Source organism: Pseudophryne corroboree, chromosome 1 (genome assembly GCF_028390025.1).
Source record: "Pseudophryne corroboree isolate aPseCor3 chromosome 1, aPseCor3.hap2, whole genome shotgun sequence".
In the NCBI taxonomy this organism is placed as follows: domain Eukaryota; kingdom Metazoa; phylum Chordata; class Amphibia; order Anura; family Myobatrachidae; genus Pseudophryne; species Pseudophryne corroboree.
In genome coordinates, this window is record NC_086444.1 from 831,916,208 (window position 1) to 831,938,556 (window position 22,349).

At 43.8% G+C, this 22,349-nt stretch overlaps 1 protein-coding gene across 1 annotated transcript in view; it reads left to right on the forward strand.

The window, feature by feature from the left end:
- Window positions 1–22,349, forward strand: part of SCARB2 (scavenger receptor class B member 2) — a 195,804-nt gene that overhangs the window by 105,099 nt on the left and 68,356 nt on the right. Inside the window, exons 3-4 of the mRNA XM_063919779.1 lie at window positions 2,123–2,270; window positions 20,271–20,471. Of these exons, the coding sequence (XP_063775849.1) occupies window positions 2,123–2,270; window positions 20,271–20,471 (349 nt within the window). The remainder of the gene's footprint in view (window positions 1–2,122; window positions 2,271–20,270; window positions 20,472–22,349) is intronic.

The following is a 22,349-nucleotide window of genomic DNA, read 5'->3' on the forward strand; positions in this document are numbered from 1 at the left end:
CAAGCTGTTAAACCCGTCATCTATATAGTGTATTATGATCTTCAGTAACTCCATCGCCAACTAAGTAGCAATTGTTTTAGCGTCAGGACCCTGAGTACATGACCTGAGGTGAGGGGGGAGTAATCTTCCAATTGTGAGATCACGTATGTGGATATATTACAAGATTCAGTATACCTTGCATGACACTACAGGGGAAAGAATAAGTATAACCAGCAACCCAGAATCAGAAAAGTGTACTGTATTGTTCCCTTGTTGCCATACTTCCTGCAAATAGTAAAAAAAAAAAAAAAACTAAGCACAATTTTATAGCGTAAAAATAGATATACAAAAATGACTATGCAAGTAATATGCTCTAACAACAATCAAATACAGTGAAAAGGGAATCAGAAAAAAACAAACAAAAACAAATTCAAAGGAATCAGTAACGCGGATAGTGCTGCCGGAGTGCATGAAAGAACAAAGATCTTCAGAAGACGTGAGTCACATTGGAGGTGATGCAGGTTAAATTACAACAGTACAGTAGGGAAGATCACATGTAATAACTCAAATATACACAATGTTCAATCAGGTGAGCACTGAAACGTAGTGGAACCACCACTGTTAAAAATAAGTAGAGGGCTCCCTGTGTAGATTCGAAGTCCGAGAATAGTGGAGTCAGGAATGCACTGTCTCATTCCCCATCACGAAGCAGTCGCTAGATCTTTGATGAAAGCAGCCAAGGTGGAAGAAGTCAAGTAGGCTGAATATACTGTCTGCAGAGATAGGCACCAGTCTTAGCAGGGAGCTGGAGATACCAACAGTTGTGTCCCTAGTAGCAAAATCCAACAGGAAGCAGAAGAAATATAGGAGGAAGATAGAGCAGTCTATGTACACAGCAGGCGGTGGGGGTTGAGTAACGTCTAGCACCACCGCAGCAGGATCACCAGGGAGACAAAAGAGATTCCAGGTAAAGCAGCGAGGAAGAAGTAGTGTGGCCTGCTGGCAGCGAAATGAGCACAGAGCACTGGGAACCCCCCAGTCGCAGGGCAGAAGCCCTCCAAGTAGTGTACCACAGCAGGCAATCCCGGGATAAAGTGGGGTTATTCAGGGCTGTATCAGACAACTGAAACAGAAGGTACCTAAAGAAGAGCAGTCATTGGAACAGCCACAGGGACAGACAAATTTGCGGCCAAACAATATGGAGGTTGGTCATGCATGCCCCTTCCATGTGGGCCTGACTCCGGCAGAATATATGTAATGCTCTGGGACAAGTCTTCACACCGTGCGTAGAGAAAGGTACAGGACCTATAGTAGATGTACAATAGAACAGGTTATGGTGGAAATGAGGTGACGGCTATAGAGTTTGACCCAGACCACAGTTAAAATGCGGCCACTCCAGGTGACCTGCTTACCCGAGATTCCAATCTATGACAATCATTTAAAAGGCAAAACAACCTGGATGACTGATGTAATAAAACATCGGGTAGACTCTCCAGAATCATGCCGATGGCTGCATCTTGCAGGCTGTTACATTTCCCCTATTTCTGATAGCTCACAAGTGTACCATACGAAGGTGTTACTATAGATTTTTGCATTCAAATCCCTTGTTTAGATTGTTATTAAGTAGCCAGTTTACTTCAAACAGGTAGAAACATTGGTTAACTTCGGAAACCATTGTTTCTGATTCTAAACAAATGTTTAGGACTAAACAATGGTTTTTTTTTTACCAATGTTAAAAACATCAGCATTGGTAATGTTTCCTTTGGATGTCCTATCCCTACTCTGGGAAACTGTAGACAGCCAGCTCTGCTAGGTAACCAGTAGTACGCTAAGGGGTATATTTACTAAGCCGCTGGAGATAAAGTACCAGCCAATCGGCTCCTAACTGCCATGTCACAGGCTGTGTTTGAAAAATGACAGTTAGGAACGTTTGCCTGGTACTTTATCTCCAGCGACTTTATCCCCATCCAAGGCTTAGTAAATAGACCCCTAAATATACTGCACTCTGAATTTTGTAATTCACTTAGTAATAAAAATATTGACTTTGTATACATATTTTTTTAGACTTATTTACATAATCTGATATGCATGCTTCTATTTATTGTTCAGTCGGTACATTTTGATGTGTTCTCTCCACTTTTAGGGAGTATCGACCCAAAGAGGATATTGAGTTTCTAGAAAACGCCACTGAAGTGTCTGCTGTCAGCCCTAAAACCTACATTTTTGAACCTGAGAAATCTGTGGGGAATCCAGGCACAGACTTTATCCGAACAATTAACATTCCGGTTGTGGTAAGTTTTATTAGCGTCCATTTTTAAAGGTTTTAACTAGTATTGATGAACCTCAGCTTCAATTCATATGCGTGATGGCATTTCTTTCTGTTTCAGCTAGGCGCTTCATGAGCGATATCATCAGCGTTTTCCCTTGAATTCCTGAGCAAACAATATAGTGTATACACAATGAACGATATTGCTAACGAGAGCAGAGCTGTGGCCAGCCAGGAGTAATGCTGTTGGTGATGACAGGTGAAAAGATTTAGTTTTTTTCCCTGTCAGCACTACCTCTGCTGCAGCGGATCTCCATGGGTGCTGGGGAGCAGTGGGCCCTGGAGACAGCCCAAGCCTCATAGGATCTGCATCCCCTGCACCCATGGTGGTTACACCATTGCTAGGAACTACATATGATCTCCAGATGTTGGGATGTTTTATTAGCGTCCATTTTTAAAGGTTTTAATTAGTATTGATGAATCTCAGCTTCAATTCATATGCGTGAAGACATTTCTGTTTCACTAACACTATCATATAAGCAGAATCAGAATTGCAGATGCAAAGCAATCAAAAAAGTGCATCAAGTATATTGAATTGTTAGCAGAACCTGCTCAGAAGTGAAGATATTTGTACAGCTAAGGCAGACCATCTAACAGAATACCATTCATACAGTCCCAAATGCTTTGATCCTGAACTTTCCACTTTGGCCTAAATTTTGTAAAGATCGGTTTTGCTGGAATTCAGGAATTTACCGTTTGATCATGGTCAAAACCACAGTATGTACTATATTTCGTTTTAACTTAAGCTGAACCCGCAGTCGATCACATTGGATTCTATACCCTGATCCCACTACTGTTTAATAGTGCTGCAGGCATAAGCGAGCGCAGCATATTTTGTGAGGGTGTGCACCACCGAAGGGGCGTGTCTAGCACCGCCTATTGGTCTTTTCTAGCACTATTTTACAATTAATGTATGTTGGAGTGAGTATGAATGTGGAAAAGTGGTGGGTGGGATCGACTCTGACTATGTTGATGCCAAAATGTAGGCCCTGGTACGTGCACCAGGTTAACATATTACTTAGCGCATGATAACCAGATCAGCATTACAATTGTAAATATGCTGGTAGGGTAGCATGCTTAAAGTGTACTCTCAATCCGGTTATCATACAAATAATATGTTAACCTTCTCACCATGCAGGCACCTACATTCTGGGATCAACACAGCCACTGACAATCCCGTAACTAGCCATACTTCTAATTGGAGAAACTTGTGTCAAAGTCAGAAAAATGTCTCTATACACGTTGCCATATTTGCACCGCACACTGGTCCGCGCTGCGCATGCGTACGCTCTCCCGTGAAGGCGCATACCCGCAATAGCGTGCACCCGCGGGCGCACGGTATGCGTATTTACGGTAGAGTTTATGTAGTCGTAGCGTGCGACTCATTCGTTACACATTTTCATAATTAATGTAGTTTATAGATCATGATCCCTTTAATAGTTCCTGAAAGTTTGGTTAATATAGAACGTCCCTGAACGGAGGAATCCCTCTTTGTATTGTACGAAGGGTCTAACAGGAATCATATAGCAGTGTTTGGTACCCATCGGAAGAGTATTTAAGTAACAATATTCCGGTGTTGGTTTGGAGCGTATTAATCGCTCGTGCGGATAGTTATGGACATAAGAAGTTTATGTCCATTTCTATTGTTTACTCATACTCAGGTATGCGGCGGGAAACCCAGTTTCCCACCCACCTGAGCTGTTGGAAATCGTCACAGCCCACCTGTATGAATCAACCTATGACCTTTTGTTATGATACGGGGCCGAATTCCTTCATCCAATGGACAATGGGATTGTAGGGACTATGAGATTGCATTGTGTGTGGGGCATAAATAGGCAGGCCGACCATATCCAACTTCACTCTCATCAACGGTTTTCTTGCTGATAATCGGGAGCTGGATATCGAGGCGCATGCGATCATACCCTTTGTGCGTAAGTTTTCTCTCCGTAATCATTGTCATACTGTGAGCCAATTTCTCTCATCTCTTTCCATTTCTCTCTCTCTCTCCTTTCTCTTTTCTCTCACATCTCCCCTAGACTAGTATTGAATTGTATTAGATAGTATTGTATATTGGTTAGGAAGAATCTGTTATATTGTAGTGTATCATTTGTACTGTTATTCTCTTTTACAAGTATATTAGATATAATACAGTTAATAGGCTTTGGACCCTAAACCAGTATCTGTGTATTTCCTATAGTGTTGTGTTCACTTGAGCGTCGGTGACGCTCAAGCAGCTTTGTCGTTAGTCAGGTTACACAAGGTTGCACTTACACCCTGTATTCACATTAAGGTATTCTGTGTATTTCATTGGTAAAAGGTTTAGACATAAAGGTATAGCGTTGTGAGCGTCTGCGCCGCTGGTGATCTCCTCGTGGTCTCGAGCGTCCGCTACGCCATAGCGAATCATTACTCTAGTCATAGCCAACAACGTGCTGTCCTGTGATCACTGGGCCGTGAGCGAACGTGACGCTTGAGCGTCTCGCCCACAGCTGAGCGATCGTTACGCAACTAGCGTACCCTTACGGTACTTCTTAAGTAAACAGCGTACAGTGTTCTTAGACTTCACTAAGGGTTGTTTATACGACAAAAGAATTTAGTATTGTCAATTGGGGACTCGTCCTGTCCTTCTCATATCTGCACTAGGTAGATCAGCAGACATTATCCCCCAGCAAAGGGTGGGAGGTTGTCTCGCAGTGCTGACGGGATAAGCGTCTGCTTCGCTTAGATAAAGAGTGCTGAAGGAATCCGGGAACCGGAGGTAAGAACAAAACGCTTGTGTCTTTTAAAAAAACTGTTTATTTGTCTTCTGTCTTGCGTACACACGCACGCATACATATATCTGCATTTCTTTTTCATTTTCGTATATCACTATTCCTGTTTGCCAATTTTTATAGTTGATAGAAAGTGCTAAAAGAGATTTGCTGTTATTTCATAATAGAGGTAATAGTTAAAGTATAGACCAACACACGGCTTGTCTGGGAGATAAGGCAGTCAGTGTGGTGGGCGGTAGATGATCAGGGATCATCTACATTGATAAAAGTAGAAATTGTGTTACGGTGGATCTTTGTTTTGCGTACACGTGTCTCTAACAAAGACTAGCGTACGCAATCCAAAGGCAGACGCACGCAGCGTACATTACGCAACGTAGCGTCCGGTTACGCCAACGTAGCTCAAAGTCACGAAAAGTCGAATTAACGCAAAGCGATAATTAACGCACAGCGGTAGATAACGCGACGCGGTAAATAACGCAAATCTATTTTTGGAAAATCGGAAATTTAGTTTAATAGATCCTGCTCCTAATTGGTAACACAGCTGGGCTGAAGAAAAATTTCTGCGCAGAAATAGATATATAAATGAAAGTGTACATGTGTTGAGTGAGTGTGTTTTTGTATACAAGTTTATACAACTTAGAGGTTGAACCAAAAGAAATCAGGTAGGACATACGTGTAAGTGACATATACGGTGGCTAGGGAGGCATCCCTGGTTAAACATAATATTTGAGCATTAGAGTATAGCGGACCAGTACAAGACCAGGAGGTCAGACCAGGAGGTCGTACAGACAAGACCAGGAGGTCATAAGGAGACAAAGAGGTCCGCTATAAAGGTAAGAGGCACAACCCCGGGGGTTGGTGCAGAACCCATATAGGCCATAAGCTCTTGCTGAAGGAATCGCGGCCGGAAACATCGATTCCACTGATCTCTCAGTACATAACAGGTAGTGCTTATGTACTGAACGATTGTACCGCACGTAATTGTGTGCAGTAGTTAGTAATCTGACCTAATACCATTAGAGTAAAGTGGTCACAAACGCTATTTGTACATTCTGACGTGATTTGTGTAATTTTTTATTTTTAAAGGGAAGTTCGCTGGTCACTCAGGAACTATCTAACAACCCCACCTTTACTGGAAAGAGTAAGTGTCCTGCGGGTAACCCTCATATGTTCCAGTAAACAGAAGGTTCTTTCTGGTAGGGCCCTGTATCGAGTACGCCAGCACCATATCGGTGTGATCAGGTCGTATTGGTCGAGGTGGGCGAGTGAGTGGGGTACTCGGTAAACCGCCACCGCCGGCCTATTCTGAATAATTTGGTTTGCTGTAAGGGTTCGCTGAAGACCGTGATATAAAGATCAAAGGAGTAGTAAGCAACACCTGCAGATTATGGGGGCCAATTGTTCAGGTAGGGGGCGATCAACCTCGGTTCGGGTTGATTCAGAGAACCGACCAGTCGGGTCGGCAAGATACATCATGTGTGAAAAATACGGAAGTCACACAGAGGTTTTATGTGATGAATGGGAGAGAATGACTGTACAAGACAGGGACAAATTCCCAAGAATAGGTAGCTTCAGTCCAGAAGTGTTACAAAATTTAAGGAGGAGGATATGTCTCATAAAATCAACAAAGAGACGAATTCAGCATCATGATTATTTACAGTTATGGCACCAGGAAGGTGAGATACAGAGAGGTTTGGCTCTGGCGGCGGGGGCTGGCCCTAACAGAAAATTGATTGCCACAGCCCCGCCACCACCATATATAGCAGGAGAGAAGTTGATTGCGGAGAGAAACGCACTGGGTTGTAAAACACAAACACTTAGTAACCCTGTAAATGTTAATGATGTTAACCAAGTAACTCATGCAATTATTAACCCGTGCAAGTTGTACCCTGTTTTGAACTTTCCTCAGGAGTGTGATCAAGAAGACGATTCAGCAACAATTTCAGCTCTCTCTCTCGCAGCCACTATAGCAGAGACCACAGTAGGCACAGCAACACCCACGAGATTAGCGAAGGCCCCTAGCGGAGGGATAGGTGAGGTCGTGTCAACGGGTAAGTACGGCACCATGCACTACACTGAAACAATTGTACCACAACAAGCTGTAGAATCTACACAGGAAGAGGCTGTTAGAATTGCTCCTGTAAGGGTAATAGCAGTTCCCAATGGAAAAACAGATGTGTCTGGAGCCACTCCCATAAGGAACATTGCCATGTACACTCCATTTTCCCGAATGGAATTAAGAACAATAGTGTCCGAATTTCCTGACCCCAGGAAAGACTTAGTTGCTAGCCAAAAATACATCAGGGATCTAGGTAACACTGTAGAACCCAACAACAAGGATTGGCAGATACTGCTGAGAGCTTGTTTACCTTCCAATGTCGACTCAGTTCAATTCTTGGCTGATTGTGGACTAGATAAAGATGTACCGCTTTCAGATGTGTACAACAAAGATAACGTAAAAAGGATAAATTTACAGCTAAAGGAGTATTTCCCAGCCGTTGTTAAATGGAACAAGATATTCTCCATTAGACAAAAAGAGTCCGAAACGGCAGCAGAATATTTCCACCGGGCACTATTAGAAATGGCAAAGTACACTGGAATAGAAGACATTAAGACCAACCCAAACCATCAAGACGTAGCAGTATCTGTACTGATGGATGGTTTAAAGGAAACATTAAAGACTAGGGTTCAGACCACGCAACCATGTTGGCGAGGTCTGTCGGTGTCCACATTGAGAGAGGCTGCTATTGATCACGACAGAAACATCACTAGGCACAGGGAGTCGCAAAGTGATAAGTTGATGTCAGTAAGTATACAGGCGCTGACCACAAGGCAGCCTGCGTATGTACCACCGAATCCTGTGGGTAAGTCAAGTGTAATAACATGTTTTTCTTGTAACAAACAGGGACACTATGCACGAGACTGTAGAACAAAGAGTGTACAAAGATCTTTTCAACCCCCTAGACAACGACACGACACACGACATTGGGAGCAGGGTCCACAGAGGCGGAGTTTTGAGCCACATACAGGAGAAACAAAAAGATATCCCCCGAACAGAGACTGGCATGCCTCTGGTAGTTCCCAACTAACTCCCTCACAAGTAGTTGCTGCCAGCGGGATTCAGGGAGGTCAGCATACCCAATAGGGGTGTGGCCATACCTGTAATCTGCAGCCAGTTAAATTGATTGCCAGTCTTGGAAGTGAACCAGAGATTGCAATCAACGTAGCTGGTAAAACTTTAAATTTTCTTGTAGACACAGGGGCGGCCAAGTCAGTGATAAATTCGACAGTGGGCATGAGAACCACTGGTAGGACAGTTCCAGCCATGGGAGTAACAGGAGTAGTCCAGCACTACCCTGTCAGCAAACCAGCCGAGATTACAATAGGGCCTTTGCATACCAAGCATTCCTTTTTGCTGGCTGCATCTGCACCAACTAATCTCCTGGGTAGAGACTTACTATGTAAAATGGGTTGCGTCATTTACTGTACTCCTGAAGGTGTATTCTTGGACATTCCTGAGAATCACGCTCAGGAAGTGCGAGACATGTTAGACTCCCCATCAAAATTAATGTCACATACCATTATGACAAATAGGAATCCATCCCAAGTAGAAGAGATGACATCTCAGATACCAGAGTCACTTTGGACAAAAGATGGACAGGACACTGGATTAATGGCAAACGTAGCTCCAGTAGTTGTACAAGTAAAAGATGGTAGGATAGCTCCAAAAATCCCACAGTATCCTCTGAAGCCAGAGGTGGAGTTAGGAGTTTTCCCAGTAATAGAACGCTTGCTACAACAGGGCATTCTAGTAAGAACGTCCAGCACAGCAAATAGTCCCATCTTCCCTGTTAAAAAGAGTGGGGGGAGGGGTTACAGGCTCGTGCAGGATCTAAGGGGGATTAACAAAATAGTTGAGAGTCAGTTCCCCGTAGTGCCAAATCCAGCTGTCATCCTAATGCAAATTCCTCCCACTGCCAAATTTTTCACTGTTATTGACCTCTGCTCCGCTTTCTTTTCGGTACCTCTGCATCCTGACAGCCAATATTTGTTTGCATTCACATACAGAGGAGTCCAATACACGTGGACTCGGTTACCCCAAGGTTTCATAGATAGTCCAAGTATATTTTCTCAGGCTTTGCATGATTGTTTACAGTCTTTTCAACCAGAGAGTGGATCAGTATTGATACAGTATGTGGATGATTTACTACTGTGTTCTGATTCATTGGAAGCATCCCTGAAGGATACGAAACAGCTCCTGTTTCATCTTTCAGACACAGGTCACAAGGTTTCCAAAGACAAGTTGCAATTATGCCAAACTAGGGTAAAATATTTGGGACACTGTCTAACACAAGGACTGAGACACCTGACCGCTGATAGAATCCAAGCAATTAGAGACATGACTCTACCACAAACCCAGCAACAGATCAGAAAGTTTTTAGGAATGTGTGGGTATTGCCGTAATTGGATCCCAGGGTTTTCCATATTGGCGTTACCTTTGCAGGAAATGGTCTCCTCAAACAAACCTGATAGGATTTCGCATACTGACGAATCCGAAACAGCATTTGAGAGACTCAAACAGTGCCTAACACAGGCGCCAGCACTAGGTATGCCAGACTATGGGAAACCCTTTGAACTATACGGAACAGAAAGTGCTGGTTGCGCAGCAGGTGTACTAACCCAAAAACACGGTGACGCCAGCAGGCCAGTTGCATACTACAGCGCTCAGCTAGACACGGTAGCGCGATCCCTCCCCACATGCTTGCGTAGCGTTGCGGCGATAGCATTGCTAGTGACAAAAAGCGAAGATGTCGTGCTAGGCCACAACCTCACAATCCATACACCGCATGCGGTATCTGCCTTATTGAATTCTGCCCAAACCAGACACGTCTCATCAGCAAGGTTTACAAGATGGGAATTGGCATTAATGGCCCCAGTAAACATCACCATAAGGAGATGCAGCGCATTAAATCCTGCAACATTTCTCCCAGGTGTGCCTGGTCAGACACAAAGGGTGGAAGGTGAGAGTGATGGGGAAGGAGGATTTAATACAAAGGAAGATACACATGATTGTATGGAATATTTGACCCAAAATTTTACCGCAAGGCCTGACATCAGTGACAATCCACTGGAAGATGCAGAACTCACGTTCTACACTGACGGTAGTTGTCATAGACAGTCAGACTCGGGAGACTTGTGTACTGGATACGCAGTCGTAAATGACCAAGACACCATAGAAGCGGAACCGCTAGGCCCACCTCACTCAGCCCAGGTTGCTGAACTGGTCGCCCTAACCAGAGCATGTGAATTGGCTAAGGGTAAGTCAGCCAATATCTACACCGATTCTAGATACGCCTTCGGGGTAGTACATGATTTCGGAGCCCTATGGCGCCTCAGAAATTTCATGACGGCAGCTGGTACACCGATAGCGCATGCAGCTCACATAAAAAGGCTTCTAACAGCGATACAGGAACCCGACAGAGTGGCTGTTATCAAATGTAAAGCACATACATATAGCCAAGACCCAGTATCCCTTGGTAACAGCCGAGCAGACGAAGCTGCAAAGCTTGCAGCTGCTACCCCCATACAGACAGACACCACACAACTGATGGTATTTAATACCATCAACACACAGAAGTTGTGTGAGATGCAGAATTTGTGTTCCACACAGGAAAGAGCAGTCTGGAGGGCAAAGGGATATGGCCAGGAGTCCTCAGGGCTCTGGACGGATGGACATGGTAAACCAGTGGCCCCCAGGGCATATCTTCCATGCCTGGCTGAAGCAGCTCATGGGTTGACCCATCTAGGCAGGGAGGGAATGTGCAAATTGGTAAGAGCATACTGGTGCGCCCCAGGATTCTCCTCTCATGCGAGTAAAAGAGCAATGTCATGCCTTACCTGTCTGAGAAAGAATATTGGAAAAGCAATACCTACAGAACCATCCCATATCCCACCTGCCGGCGGCCCTTTTCAGGTAATACAAATTGACTTCATTCAATTACCCCCATGTCGAAATTTGAAATATGTACTTGTCTGTATAGATGTTTTCTCGAATTGGGTCGAAGCATTTCCAGCAGCTACAAATACCGCTATGTTTAGAGCTAAGAAAATTGTACAAGAATTTGTGTGTAGATATGGTATCCCTAGGATAATCGAAAGTGATAGGGGTACCCATTTTACAGGTGATGTCTTTCAAGGAATGTGTAAGTTGATGGGAATTGATAGCAAGCTGCACACTCCGTACCGTCCACAGGCGAGTGCGAAGGTCGAAAGAGTGAACAGCACTATTAAAAATAAATTGAGTAAAATAATGGCAGAGACAGGATTGACGTGGCCAGAAGCTTTACCCATTGTTTTGTATAGCATCAGAACCACTCCCAGGTCCCCTCTTAACCTGTCCCCTTTTGAAATTCTGTTTGGTCGACAACCACATGTCATGATTAACCCTCAGGATGATTTGAAATGTAACAATGAAGTAACTGTAAAATACTTGATTAACATGAGTAAGCAGTTAAGGAATCAAAATGATAATCTGAAGTTGGTGATTCCTGATTTACCAGATAGTAATTGTCATGACATTGAACCTGGGGATTATGTAATGATACGAAATTTTCTACGCTCAGGTTGTCTTATTGATAGATGGGAAGGACCATACCAGGTCTTATTGACTAGCACCACAGCATTGAAGGTTGCTGAGAGAGAGACTTGGGTCCATTCATCCCACTGCAAGAAGGTTGCTGATCCAGAGAAGTCCCGTGATAAGGAACAGACGGTAGAGGTTGTATCACTGGAGTGTCTGTTCCAGGAGGACTGAGGCGGCACCTGAGCCTTGAAGACCGAAAGCAGTTGTCGACTCCCTTCTCCCCTTTATTGTTTTTCTCCACTTCCCATCCCCTCTTCCTTGAAATTTCTTTTTCCCCCTTCTCATTCTTCTCTATTTTCCCCTCAAAGATGGACTTGCCCCAAGAGACTGTGATCCGGATTTTGATGTTAACCATGATGTTGACCAGAGCAGTCTGTTCCGGCGAGAGTACCATAGAGGTCGAAAGAGGTTCTGGAATGGGTTCCGATTATGATGATGGAGGCGTAGTTTTCCAAGATCAACCAAACCAACAAGCAAAGGCGAGTATCAGAAAACGATCCGATAGCATTGATCATAGAAGGAATTGTGACGGATTGTTAGCTGAAGAAAACTGTATCTGTAGGCTTTGTGACAATTTGATTGAAGATGGATGCATAAAGAAATGCCAATCCAGTTTTAATATCCATATGGACCGGCATCCATTGAGTGACTATCACTCCTTAGTGGGTAACGTATTAAACCAAACAGATTGTTGGGTATGCTCTCAAGTACCTCAGGGTCATAGGAAATCAGGGCTAGTACCATTTCCTTTAACGTTAGGGGAGGTACTTGAGCTAAGTGGTGGGAGACCGGTGGACCGGAGGTTTAACATCTCCAGCCGTCCTAGTTTGAAGCTCCACCAATACCATGTGGATAGGTCCCTCTTATGTTTTAATATCTCCAATCCCCGTAAGCCGGGAAATTGGGAAGTGTCATGGAGCAACCTTACCATGACCTTTTCGCATAGAGCAGATAGAATGCCTACAGATACAGAGCTTGTACGCCACATAGCCAGTAGAGGAAAATCTTTCCGGTATCGATATACCTTAGGAAATAGGATTACTAGAGTTGGAGAGGTATCACCAGGATACTGTGCACATATCGTACAAACTGATACGTGCATTAAGCAGATGGAAGAATTAGGGTCAGGAGAGTTCACCTGGAAGGTGTGTAACATGGTAATGTCCTTCTCCGTCCCATATGTCCTCCCCGATGATGCATATTTCATATGCGGGAGAAAGGCGTACAAGTGGCTTGCCCCAAACTCTGAAGGATTGTGTTATATTGGAAAAGTATTGCCTGAAGTGATGACTGTAACACATGACAAAATGAAGGACATACACCGTGGTGCCCAAGCTCCTTATACTCACACCCATTACGAGCACCGAGTTAAAAGACAACTGTCAGAAAGGTTAGAGCATCCGGCCTCTGATCTTATCCATGAATCCACCGGGATTCAGGTTCTGGTAGCGTTAGATTTCACTCGCACCGCTCGAGGAGTGATGAATTATAGATACATTTCCGCACTCGCCAATTTGTTAGATAATATCACTGAAATGTATGATGACACGTTTAGATACACTGGAAGAGAACTCCAAGCTTATAAAACAGAACTGGTACAGCATAGAATGGTTCTTAATTACCTCACAGCAGTGACAGGCGGATATTGTGTTACATTGGCAACACAGTACGGCGTGAAGTGTTGCACGTATATCACAAATAGCACCGAGGATCCGGTAGAGGTCATAGACCAAAAGATGGACGATATTCTCCAATTGAAGTGGGAATTTCGCCGAAAACACAATCTCACTCTTGCTGCTGTAGGTAATGAGCTGACTGGTTGGGTGTCATGGTTGAACCCGCGAAATTGGTTCTCCGGTTTGGGAGACTGGGCTCAAGGAGTCATAATGGATGTTGGAAAGTTTCTCCTATGTATTTTAGGTGTTGTTATATCTATTGGATTGATATTTAGATGCGGGCAGGCTTTAATGAGGTGCAAACAAAGTACAAGAGTGATGAGTTTGAGGAGTGAGGAAACTGTAATTAACCTGGATTTGATTTATAACCCAATGATAGAAACCAGGATGTGATGAAAATGTGATTATACGGTCCGTTTCTTTCACCTGTTTTTCTGCTTTTCTCCAAGATAACAAGACCCCCTTGGACGAGGAAGTTGACGAGACGCTATACAGACAACGGATGGACCAAAGAAAGAGTTTTGACCACTTGAGAAATGGACACTTGATGAACTTTGCCATGGATCCCCAGTTTCCCTAGTATTTTTAAACTCACGCTAGCCCAACATTTTTTGTAAATCTGATGGCACTGACAAAGCTTGTTGCTCATGCCTAAGGAGCAAAACAGCGCAAAGAAGACGACTTTCAACTGATACCGAACAAAACTTCGACGACAGATGTACATTTACCTGACATAGAATATCATTGCATTTTCCATAAGTGTTCTTCATCTTCATCCCTACAACCCTCAGGTAATAACACACATAGTATAGGGAATACAGGCACAGATATCAGCAATCACATATTCCCCCATTCATGTATCATCAACTAAAATGTGCTCCCCATCTTGTTCAAAAAAAAAAAAAATCCGAAAAGAGCTCGGTAAAGTTTGACAGCCCATCCACAGACCTGTACCACAGGATAAGAAGGAATTCAAATGTATACTTCGCAATACCTCGAAGCTTGATTTACCACACGTACGGCACGATGATACATGACCCTCCAAACATGGACTCATACACACATGCTTCTGCTTTCTCACTAGGTCATACCCTCTTCACACCTACTCCACTCTTCTTCCTTACCCCACCATGGAAATCAATTAACCCCTGACTTACATTTTTCTCCTTTTGAAATGTTTTAGGAGGTGGCAGTTATTATTGACTGCCAAAGGGTGGACTGTCAAAGTCAGAAAAATGTCTCTATACACGTTGCCATATTTGCACCGCACACTGGTCCGCGCTGCGCATGCGTACGCTCTCCCGTGAAGGCGCATACCCGCAATAGCGTGCACCCGCGGGCGCACGGTATGCGTATTTACGGTAGAGTTTATGTAGTCGTAGCGTGCGACTCATTCGTTACACATTTTCATAATTAATGTAGTTTATAGATCATGATCCCTTTAATAGTTCCTGAAAGTTTGGTTAATATAGAACGTCCCTGAACGGAGGAATCCCTCTTTGTATTGTACGAAGGGTCTAACAGGAATCATATAGCAGTGTTTGGTACCCATCGGAAGAGTATTTAAGTAACAATATTCCGGTGTTGGTTTGGAGCGTATTAATCGCTCGTGCGGATAGTTATGGACATAAGAAGTTTATGTCCATTTCTATTGTTTACTCATACTCAGGTATGCGGCGGGAAACCCAGTTTCCCACCCACCTGAGCTGTTGGAAATCGTCACAGCCCACCTGTATGAATCAACCTATGACCTTTTGTTATGATACGGGGCCGAATTCCTTCATCCAATGGACAATGGGATTGTAGGGACTATGAGATTGCATTGTGTGTGGGGCATAAATAGGCAGGCCGACCATATCCAACTTCACTCTCATCAACGGTTTTCTTGCTGATAATCGGGAGCTGGATATCGAGGCGCATGCGATCATACCCTTTGTGCGTAAGTTTTCTCTCCGTAATCATTGTCATACTGTGAGCCAATTTCTCTCATCTCTTTCCATTTCTCTCTCTCTCTCCTTTCTCTTTTCTCTCACATCTCCCCTAGACTAGTATTGAATTGTATTAGATAGTATTGTATATTGGTTAGGAAGAATCTGTTATATTGTAGTGTATCATTTGTACTGTTATTCTCTTTTACAAGTATATTAGATATAATACAGTTAATAGGCTTTGGACCCTAAACCAGTATCTGTGTATTTCCTATAGTGTTGTGTTCACTTGAGCGTCGGTGACGCTCAAGCAGCTTTGTCGTTAGTCAGGTTACACAAGGTTGCACTTACACCCTGTATTCACATTAAGGTATTCTGTGTATTTCATTGGTAAAAGGTTTAGACATAAAGGTATAGCGTTGTGAGCGTCTGCGCCGCTGGTGATCTCCTCGTGGTCTCGAGCGTCCGCTACGCCATAGCGAATCATTACTCTAGTCATAGCCAACAACGTGCTGTCCTGTGATCACTGGGCCGTGAGCGAACGTGACGCTTGAGCGTCTCGCCCACAGCTGAGCGATCGTTACGCAACTAGCGTACCCTTACGGTACTTCTTAAGTAAACAGCGTACAGTGTTCTTAGACTTCACTAAGGGTTGTTTATACGACAAAAGAATTTTGTATTGTCACTTGCAATGTTGCATTTTTGTCAGTGGTTTTACATCGTTGAAACTCCATCAAGGTTTGAACCTGTTGCTTAGTAAATGTCCCTCTAATGTACACTGGCAGTTATCAGTGCTAAATTAATTAATTAAACCATACTCGCAACACACTCCTCATCCATTAACCACTTAACTGGCATGGTTAGATTTCATGCGACTGCGCCGTCCCACCATTTTTGATGAGGTGATCCATTCTGCAGATGCGCCATCCCACCATTTTTGATGAGGTGATCCATTCTGCAGATGTGCATTATATAATGTTTAAATATTTAGAAAAATACTTTTTAAACTTTATTAAATTAAATAAATTTTGAAAAACAATGTTATTAACAATTTTGAAGGGAAAAATCGTCAGTTAAGTGGTTAATGAACTCACCAGTGGTAAAGTAAGCAGGATGATGAGGATTTTTTACTCAGTGGAAAGGTCAGGTATTTTAGAAGCAGCAAAAGCATTTCTTATACCTCAGAGGCGTCACCAGGTGTGGGTACACCCGGTGCGCTCTCTGTATTACTACCACCCCCTCCCCTTCCCACACTCACCTCGCTGGAGCCGCAACCGTACGGAAGGGGGCGTGGCCTGGCGGGTCTCCTCTTCTTCACTCTGGGGGGGTGTATCCAGCTTCCTCGGAAATGCTGGCTGCCCCCGGAGACTAGGCAGCGTGCAGTGCCAGCTCCTTTTCTGTGACAGGAGCCGAGTGCTGCAGAGGATTATCACACCGCAGCACTCGGCTCCTGTCACTGCAGAAGAGCCGGCACTTGGTGTCACCCCTTCCGTGGGTGACACCTGGGTGTGCGGGCCACACACCCCACACCCGCCTTCTGACGCCACTGTTATACCTTAAGAGATTTCTGCGCTTTAACCCATTTATTGAAATTGGCAATATTTTACATTTTTGCAGTATTAAATCTACAGAAGAAATCAACAAAATATTTGCTGTCTGTATTTCATGCTGTTATATTGAGACCATTATGTTCTATAAAAAGAAAATAAAGAAAGTGTTTTTATTACATGGTTACAATCTCCCTGCGCGTGTGTGGGCAGGGAGATGCGATTGCATCTCAGTAATGCAAATACCTCTGCCTCACTGACAGGCAGAGGCATTCGTGGGGATAGTGGGTGGGGGGGGGGGGGGGGGGGGGCAGTGCGGCGAAAAATATGGAGAAAATGGTGGCTGGCTAACTGCCTTTGTAGACAGGCAGGGGGAACTTCCCTTATTCAGTGATGCGTTCGCAATTGAATTGCATTCGCATCGCTGGCCGTCATTGGCATGCTGGACAGCCTTGCCCTATGCTGATGCTGAATAAGGTCCTATATCAATGTAAAAAGATAACAATTGCATTATCTTTACCATGGAAGATACAGGTTAATTCCGGGATAAGTACTAGGTTGGCTGAGGGGTATGCAACGTGACACACTCTATTACACACACACCAGCAGCAGTAGCAGCAGCAGCAGCACTACAGCTATAAGCACGGAGAGACAATCAGGTACATGATCTCTAGGACCCAGGTGAGCTGAGAGACTGTCCACCACACACAGCGTCCTGGCACCGGTTGCCGCACAATCACCTGGGAGCCTCTGTCTGGCGCACAGAGAGCTACAAGTAATTGTCAATGACAGCAGAACACACAGCATAGCTCGCATCCTGCACACTTCCACTCTATCATAGCAACAACTACATCGCTTAGCAGAAGCCAGGTGGTGATGTCACATCTGGAGAATATCGGTTCCGTGGCAGCTTTTCTACCCACCTGCTCCTTCACAGCTAATAGCCAGGAGCACCAATGGCGCTATAGTACAGCTGTCACATGTGCGCTTGGGGTCACAGCACTGTTACAGGGTGATAGGGGGATATATAGGGAGATGTACTAAGCAGTGAAAAGTGTGGAAAAGTGAGCCTTTGGAGAAGTTGCCCATGGCAACCAATCAGCCGCTCTGTATAATTTCATAATATGCAAATTATAAATGTTACATCAATGCTTCTCCACTGGCTCACTTCTCCACTCTTTTCACTGCTTAGTACATCTTCCCCATAGTGACAATTTTCTCCTGAGCAAGTGCAACGCTGGGGCTGTGTTTCTGGCTGCTCACCCAGCTTAGCCACTGGTGACACCTCTCCGCTGTGTTCTAATTGGGAAGTGTCGATATGTGATACCGCCCCACTTTGAGCACTGGTACACTCTATAAAATGATGGAATCTGATAGTTGTCCTCTTCAGAAGGTTTATTAGGTGACTGTTCAATATTAATCCTTCTGGATCTCTCGGCAGCATTTGATACCGTGGACCATGGGCTTCTGATTGAGCGACTGATACATTTCTGTGGTATGGATGGCACAGTCCTAAGCTGGTTCAAATCATTTCTCACAGGCAGGTCACAGAGAGTATCATCTGGATTATACTCATCACCACCAGTGCCATTGCCATGTGGTGTCCCACAAGGTTCTATACTATCCCCCATGCTTTTTGCAGTATACATGCTCCCATTGGGCGAAATAATCAGGCGCCATGGCCTGGTCTACCACTGCTATGCAGATGATACACAACTGTACTTGTCCTTTGCTCCGGGCACTGATAACCCAATAGCAACCCTAAATGGCTGTCTAGCTGAACTACAGGAGTGGATGAGCGCCAGTTGGCTGCGACTGAACCCGGATAAAACAGAGGTCCTTTTGATACGACCGCAACATCAAAGGACAAGACTGCAGCATAGCCAACCAACTGGACTTACACTGGGGGATTCAGAATTACAGACCAGTGATCGTGTGCGGAATCTTGGCCTTGTCCTGGATGGTGGCTTGACACTTAAACATCAGATATCAGCCACAATCAAATCCTCATTCTTTCACCTGAGGAACATAGCCAGAATCAAGCACTTAATTCCCTCAGATGACATGCCAAAAGTCATACATGCATTTGTATCATCTCGTTTAGACTACTGTAATGCCCTCTACCTTGGTCTACCAGCAAAAGAATTGCAACGCTTACAGCTGGTGCAAAACACAGCTGCCAGGCTATTAACCAACCAGCCCCGTTCTAGCCACATAACACCCATCCTCTACTCCCTTCACTGGCTGCCTGTAAGATGGCGAATCATCTTCAAGATTGGCTTACTGAGTTTCAAAGCATTACATGACCAAGGCCCAAGGTACCTGAAACAGCTTCTGACCCCATACTGCCCCACTCGATTACTGCGATCTGTAGATGAAGGACTTTTAGCAGTACCTAGAATCTACCGTAATTCATCTGGGGGTCGAGCTTTTAGTCATGCGGCTCCGACTCTATGGAACTCACTTCCCCGCACAGTGCGAGAGGCCCCAACTATAGAATCCTTCAAAAGTAGACTCAAGACTTTTCTGTTTACTAAAGCATTTCCATAGTGTCCATTTTAGTATCTTCATGCTTCTGTATTTTATGAAAATGTACTTCATTATTTTCTGTACTATATTATGCAATGTATCTGTTAAGCGCCTTGAGTCCTATTGGAGAAAGAGCGCTATATAAATAAAATTATTATTATTATTATTATTATTATTAAATCTCCCCATCTGGATCACTGCAAAAAAGCAGCTATACGGAATGTGTTTTAACACAGAGAAAATGCAATAAATGCAGTATACCACTAAGTCATGGTAAAACCGAATAGCGACATCTGCCAGGCTCTTATGTTATTCTCATGATCCTGACTAGGGGAATAATAATGACGAGACACCCATGAGATTCACCTGGATAATAAGACAATTGTGCTTATGAGGGGATACATACGATATCCCGGCAGATGGGATGCCAGCTGTCATTATCCCGACAGTGGCATCCCATTTGCCGGATTACCGGTGGCGAGGCAGCGAGTCCCATCGCGGGCTCACTGCGCTTGCCACGCTTCTATTCTATTCTTCTAGATTCTATTCCCACTCGGTTGGTGGCATGGACCCACCAACCGAGTTGGAAGTATGGACGGGTGTTCGGATGCCAGCTGATGGTTTATCAGCGGGTGTCGGACTGACTGCATCCCACTTACGAGTGCTACTGTTGCTGGTAGTGAAATCACTAACTGTAAATCACTTCTGTATTGCTTTAAGTTTCATGGATTTTCTGGAGCTGTTTCTGGGTATTAAAGCCAAAGTTGTAAGTATGCATGAAATTCATTTAGAAGAAAGATGTGATACCTTGAAAAAAAAAAAATAACAACTTACAAAAATAGTTCTAATTATTGTTCTTCTCTTTTGTCAGACACTGTTGGAGATGACAAGAAATAGCGATTATTTTAAATATATAAAACCAATAATGAATGCAGCCATGAAGACCTACAACGAAGGAATGTTTGTCACACGACCCGTTCATGAATTGCTATGGGGATACAAGGACCCGATTCTTTCTATGGTTCACACGTTGATGCCAAATATTAATGACACGTTTGGTCTATTCGACAATGTAAGACTATTATTTTTCTTTGAAACTAATTGTGTAATACAAAGCGTTCATAAAATATGTTGGAGGATAGTTGTTTAAAAAAGAATGATCTGGAATTTTTTAACTCATTTGTGACTGGGGTATTTTATATATACCAGCCCATCAAAATGACAGAACAACATAAAATTAATGTCATCTGCTGTGTGCAGCCAAATAGAGCAACACTGACATTGCTTCATTGGCCGCCATCTAGTGGTCACTGGCATGCAAAAACACTTCAATTCGACACATGGAGGTGAGGAGCAGAATTAGCCTTTAATTATATAGGATGACTAGACAACATATCGCAATTCTTTTAGCCTGAGAGAACTGTTTTGTGTACACTAGTACACAAGGTTTTTTTAGCCTCTCTTTTGATAGCATAGTGAAGTAAATAAAGCTTTTATTTTAAGTGCATTTTGCATGACAATTAGCAAAGAAAATGTAACTGTTTTCCGTGATTCCTCCCACACAAGTCTCCGTTGCTGATGGATCATGCTATTTTTTGCACTGAGCATGCACTATAATTGAACATAAGCAATTTTAAGCAACTATGGGTGCATATTGCAGCTCAGTGGGTTTAACGGGGTGGCAGCTGGGCATTCACAGGTAACATAAGTGTGAATTACAAGTTATTCAGAGGTAAGAGTAGCAGAGATCCATTTGTGTATAACTGCATTTTCTCTTATAACCCGGGGAATTCTGCATTTCTTTCTGAGCACACCATGTGGCAGTATCTGCAGCTGGCTTGCATGTGACTTTGCATCAGTCTTTAGTGAAACCATAGACATTTAAGCCCTGTCTCTTAGGAGCTAATTGGCTGTTACTTTATCTCTCTCCACTTTATTATTCTCCAAGACTTAATACATACAGTATGTGCCATAGGGACAAAAGACAAGGAGCACAGGTGGCATGGATAGTGGTAAGGTATTAACAAGAGGAAAGGTTTACACACTAAGGGAAGGGGTGAACTTGGAAAAATTGCGGGTCAAGGGTGGAGAGGTAAATTTCGATTTAGGAGGAAGCCTGGTAGGCTTTAATGAAAAGGGGTTTTTTTTTGGTTTTTTTAAAGCTAGTGACTGGTAGAAAGACTGACTTGGTGAGAGAAGGTTCTAGAGGAGGGGGACAGCACGTGGATGTGGGAGAAGGTACCAAGTTGAAATTGAGGAGGGACAGGAGGGGCTGTGGACAGAAAAGTTTGGAAGGGGTGGAGTATTTAATGGCTTTATATGCAAGGGTGGGGAGTTTGAACTGGACTTTGTGGATGGGGAGCCAGTGAAGCAAGTTGTAGGGGGGGATGCCGTCAGAGAACGTATCAGTGTCTAGAGGGAGGAATGATCTAAGATGGGTGGGCAAATATTTCAGCTGGGGGGCCACTTAACACATTCCAATGAATATTCGAGGGCCGTACACAAAATATATTATATATACACACAATACCTACCACAAAAAAATGCAGTAATATTTTTATAAAGAGTATATGCATTATATATTTAACTATTCACAAATTAATAATGGAAACAGGCAAAATAAATACAAATATCTCAAACAAACAAACAAACAAACAAACAAACAAACAAACAGAAGAGCTTACATTCAAATACAGATCCACTATATCCCAGTAATAATAATAAAAATAATCAGTGCTGCAAACAAAGAAACAGCAACCAGTATAATGCTGTAATCAATAATAATGGTAGCTCCTTTCTCTCCCTGGGCACAGTTACTAGCTCCCCTCCATCCCTCTCCCTGGGCACAGTTACCAGCTCCCCTCCCTCCCTCTCCCTGGGCACAGTTACCAGCTCCCCTCCCTCCATGGGCACAGTCACCAGCTCCCCTCCCTCCATGGGCACAGTTACC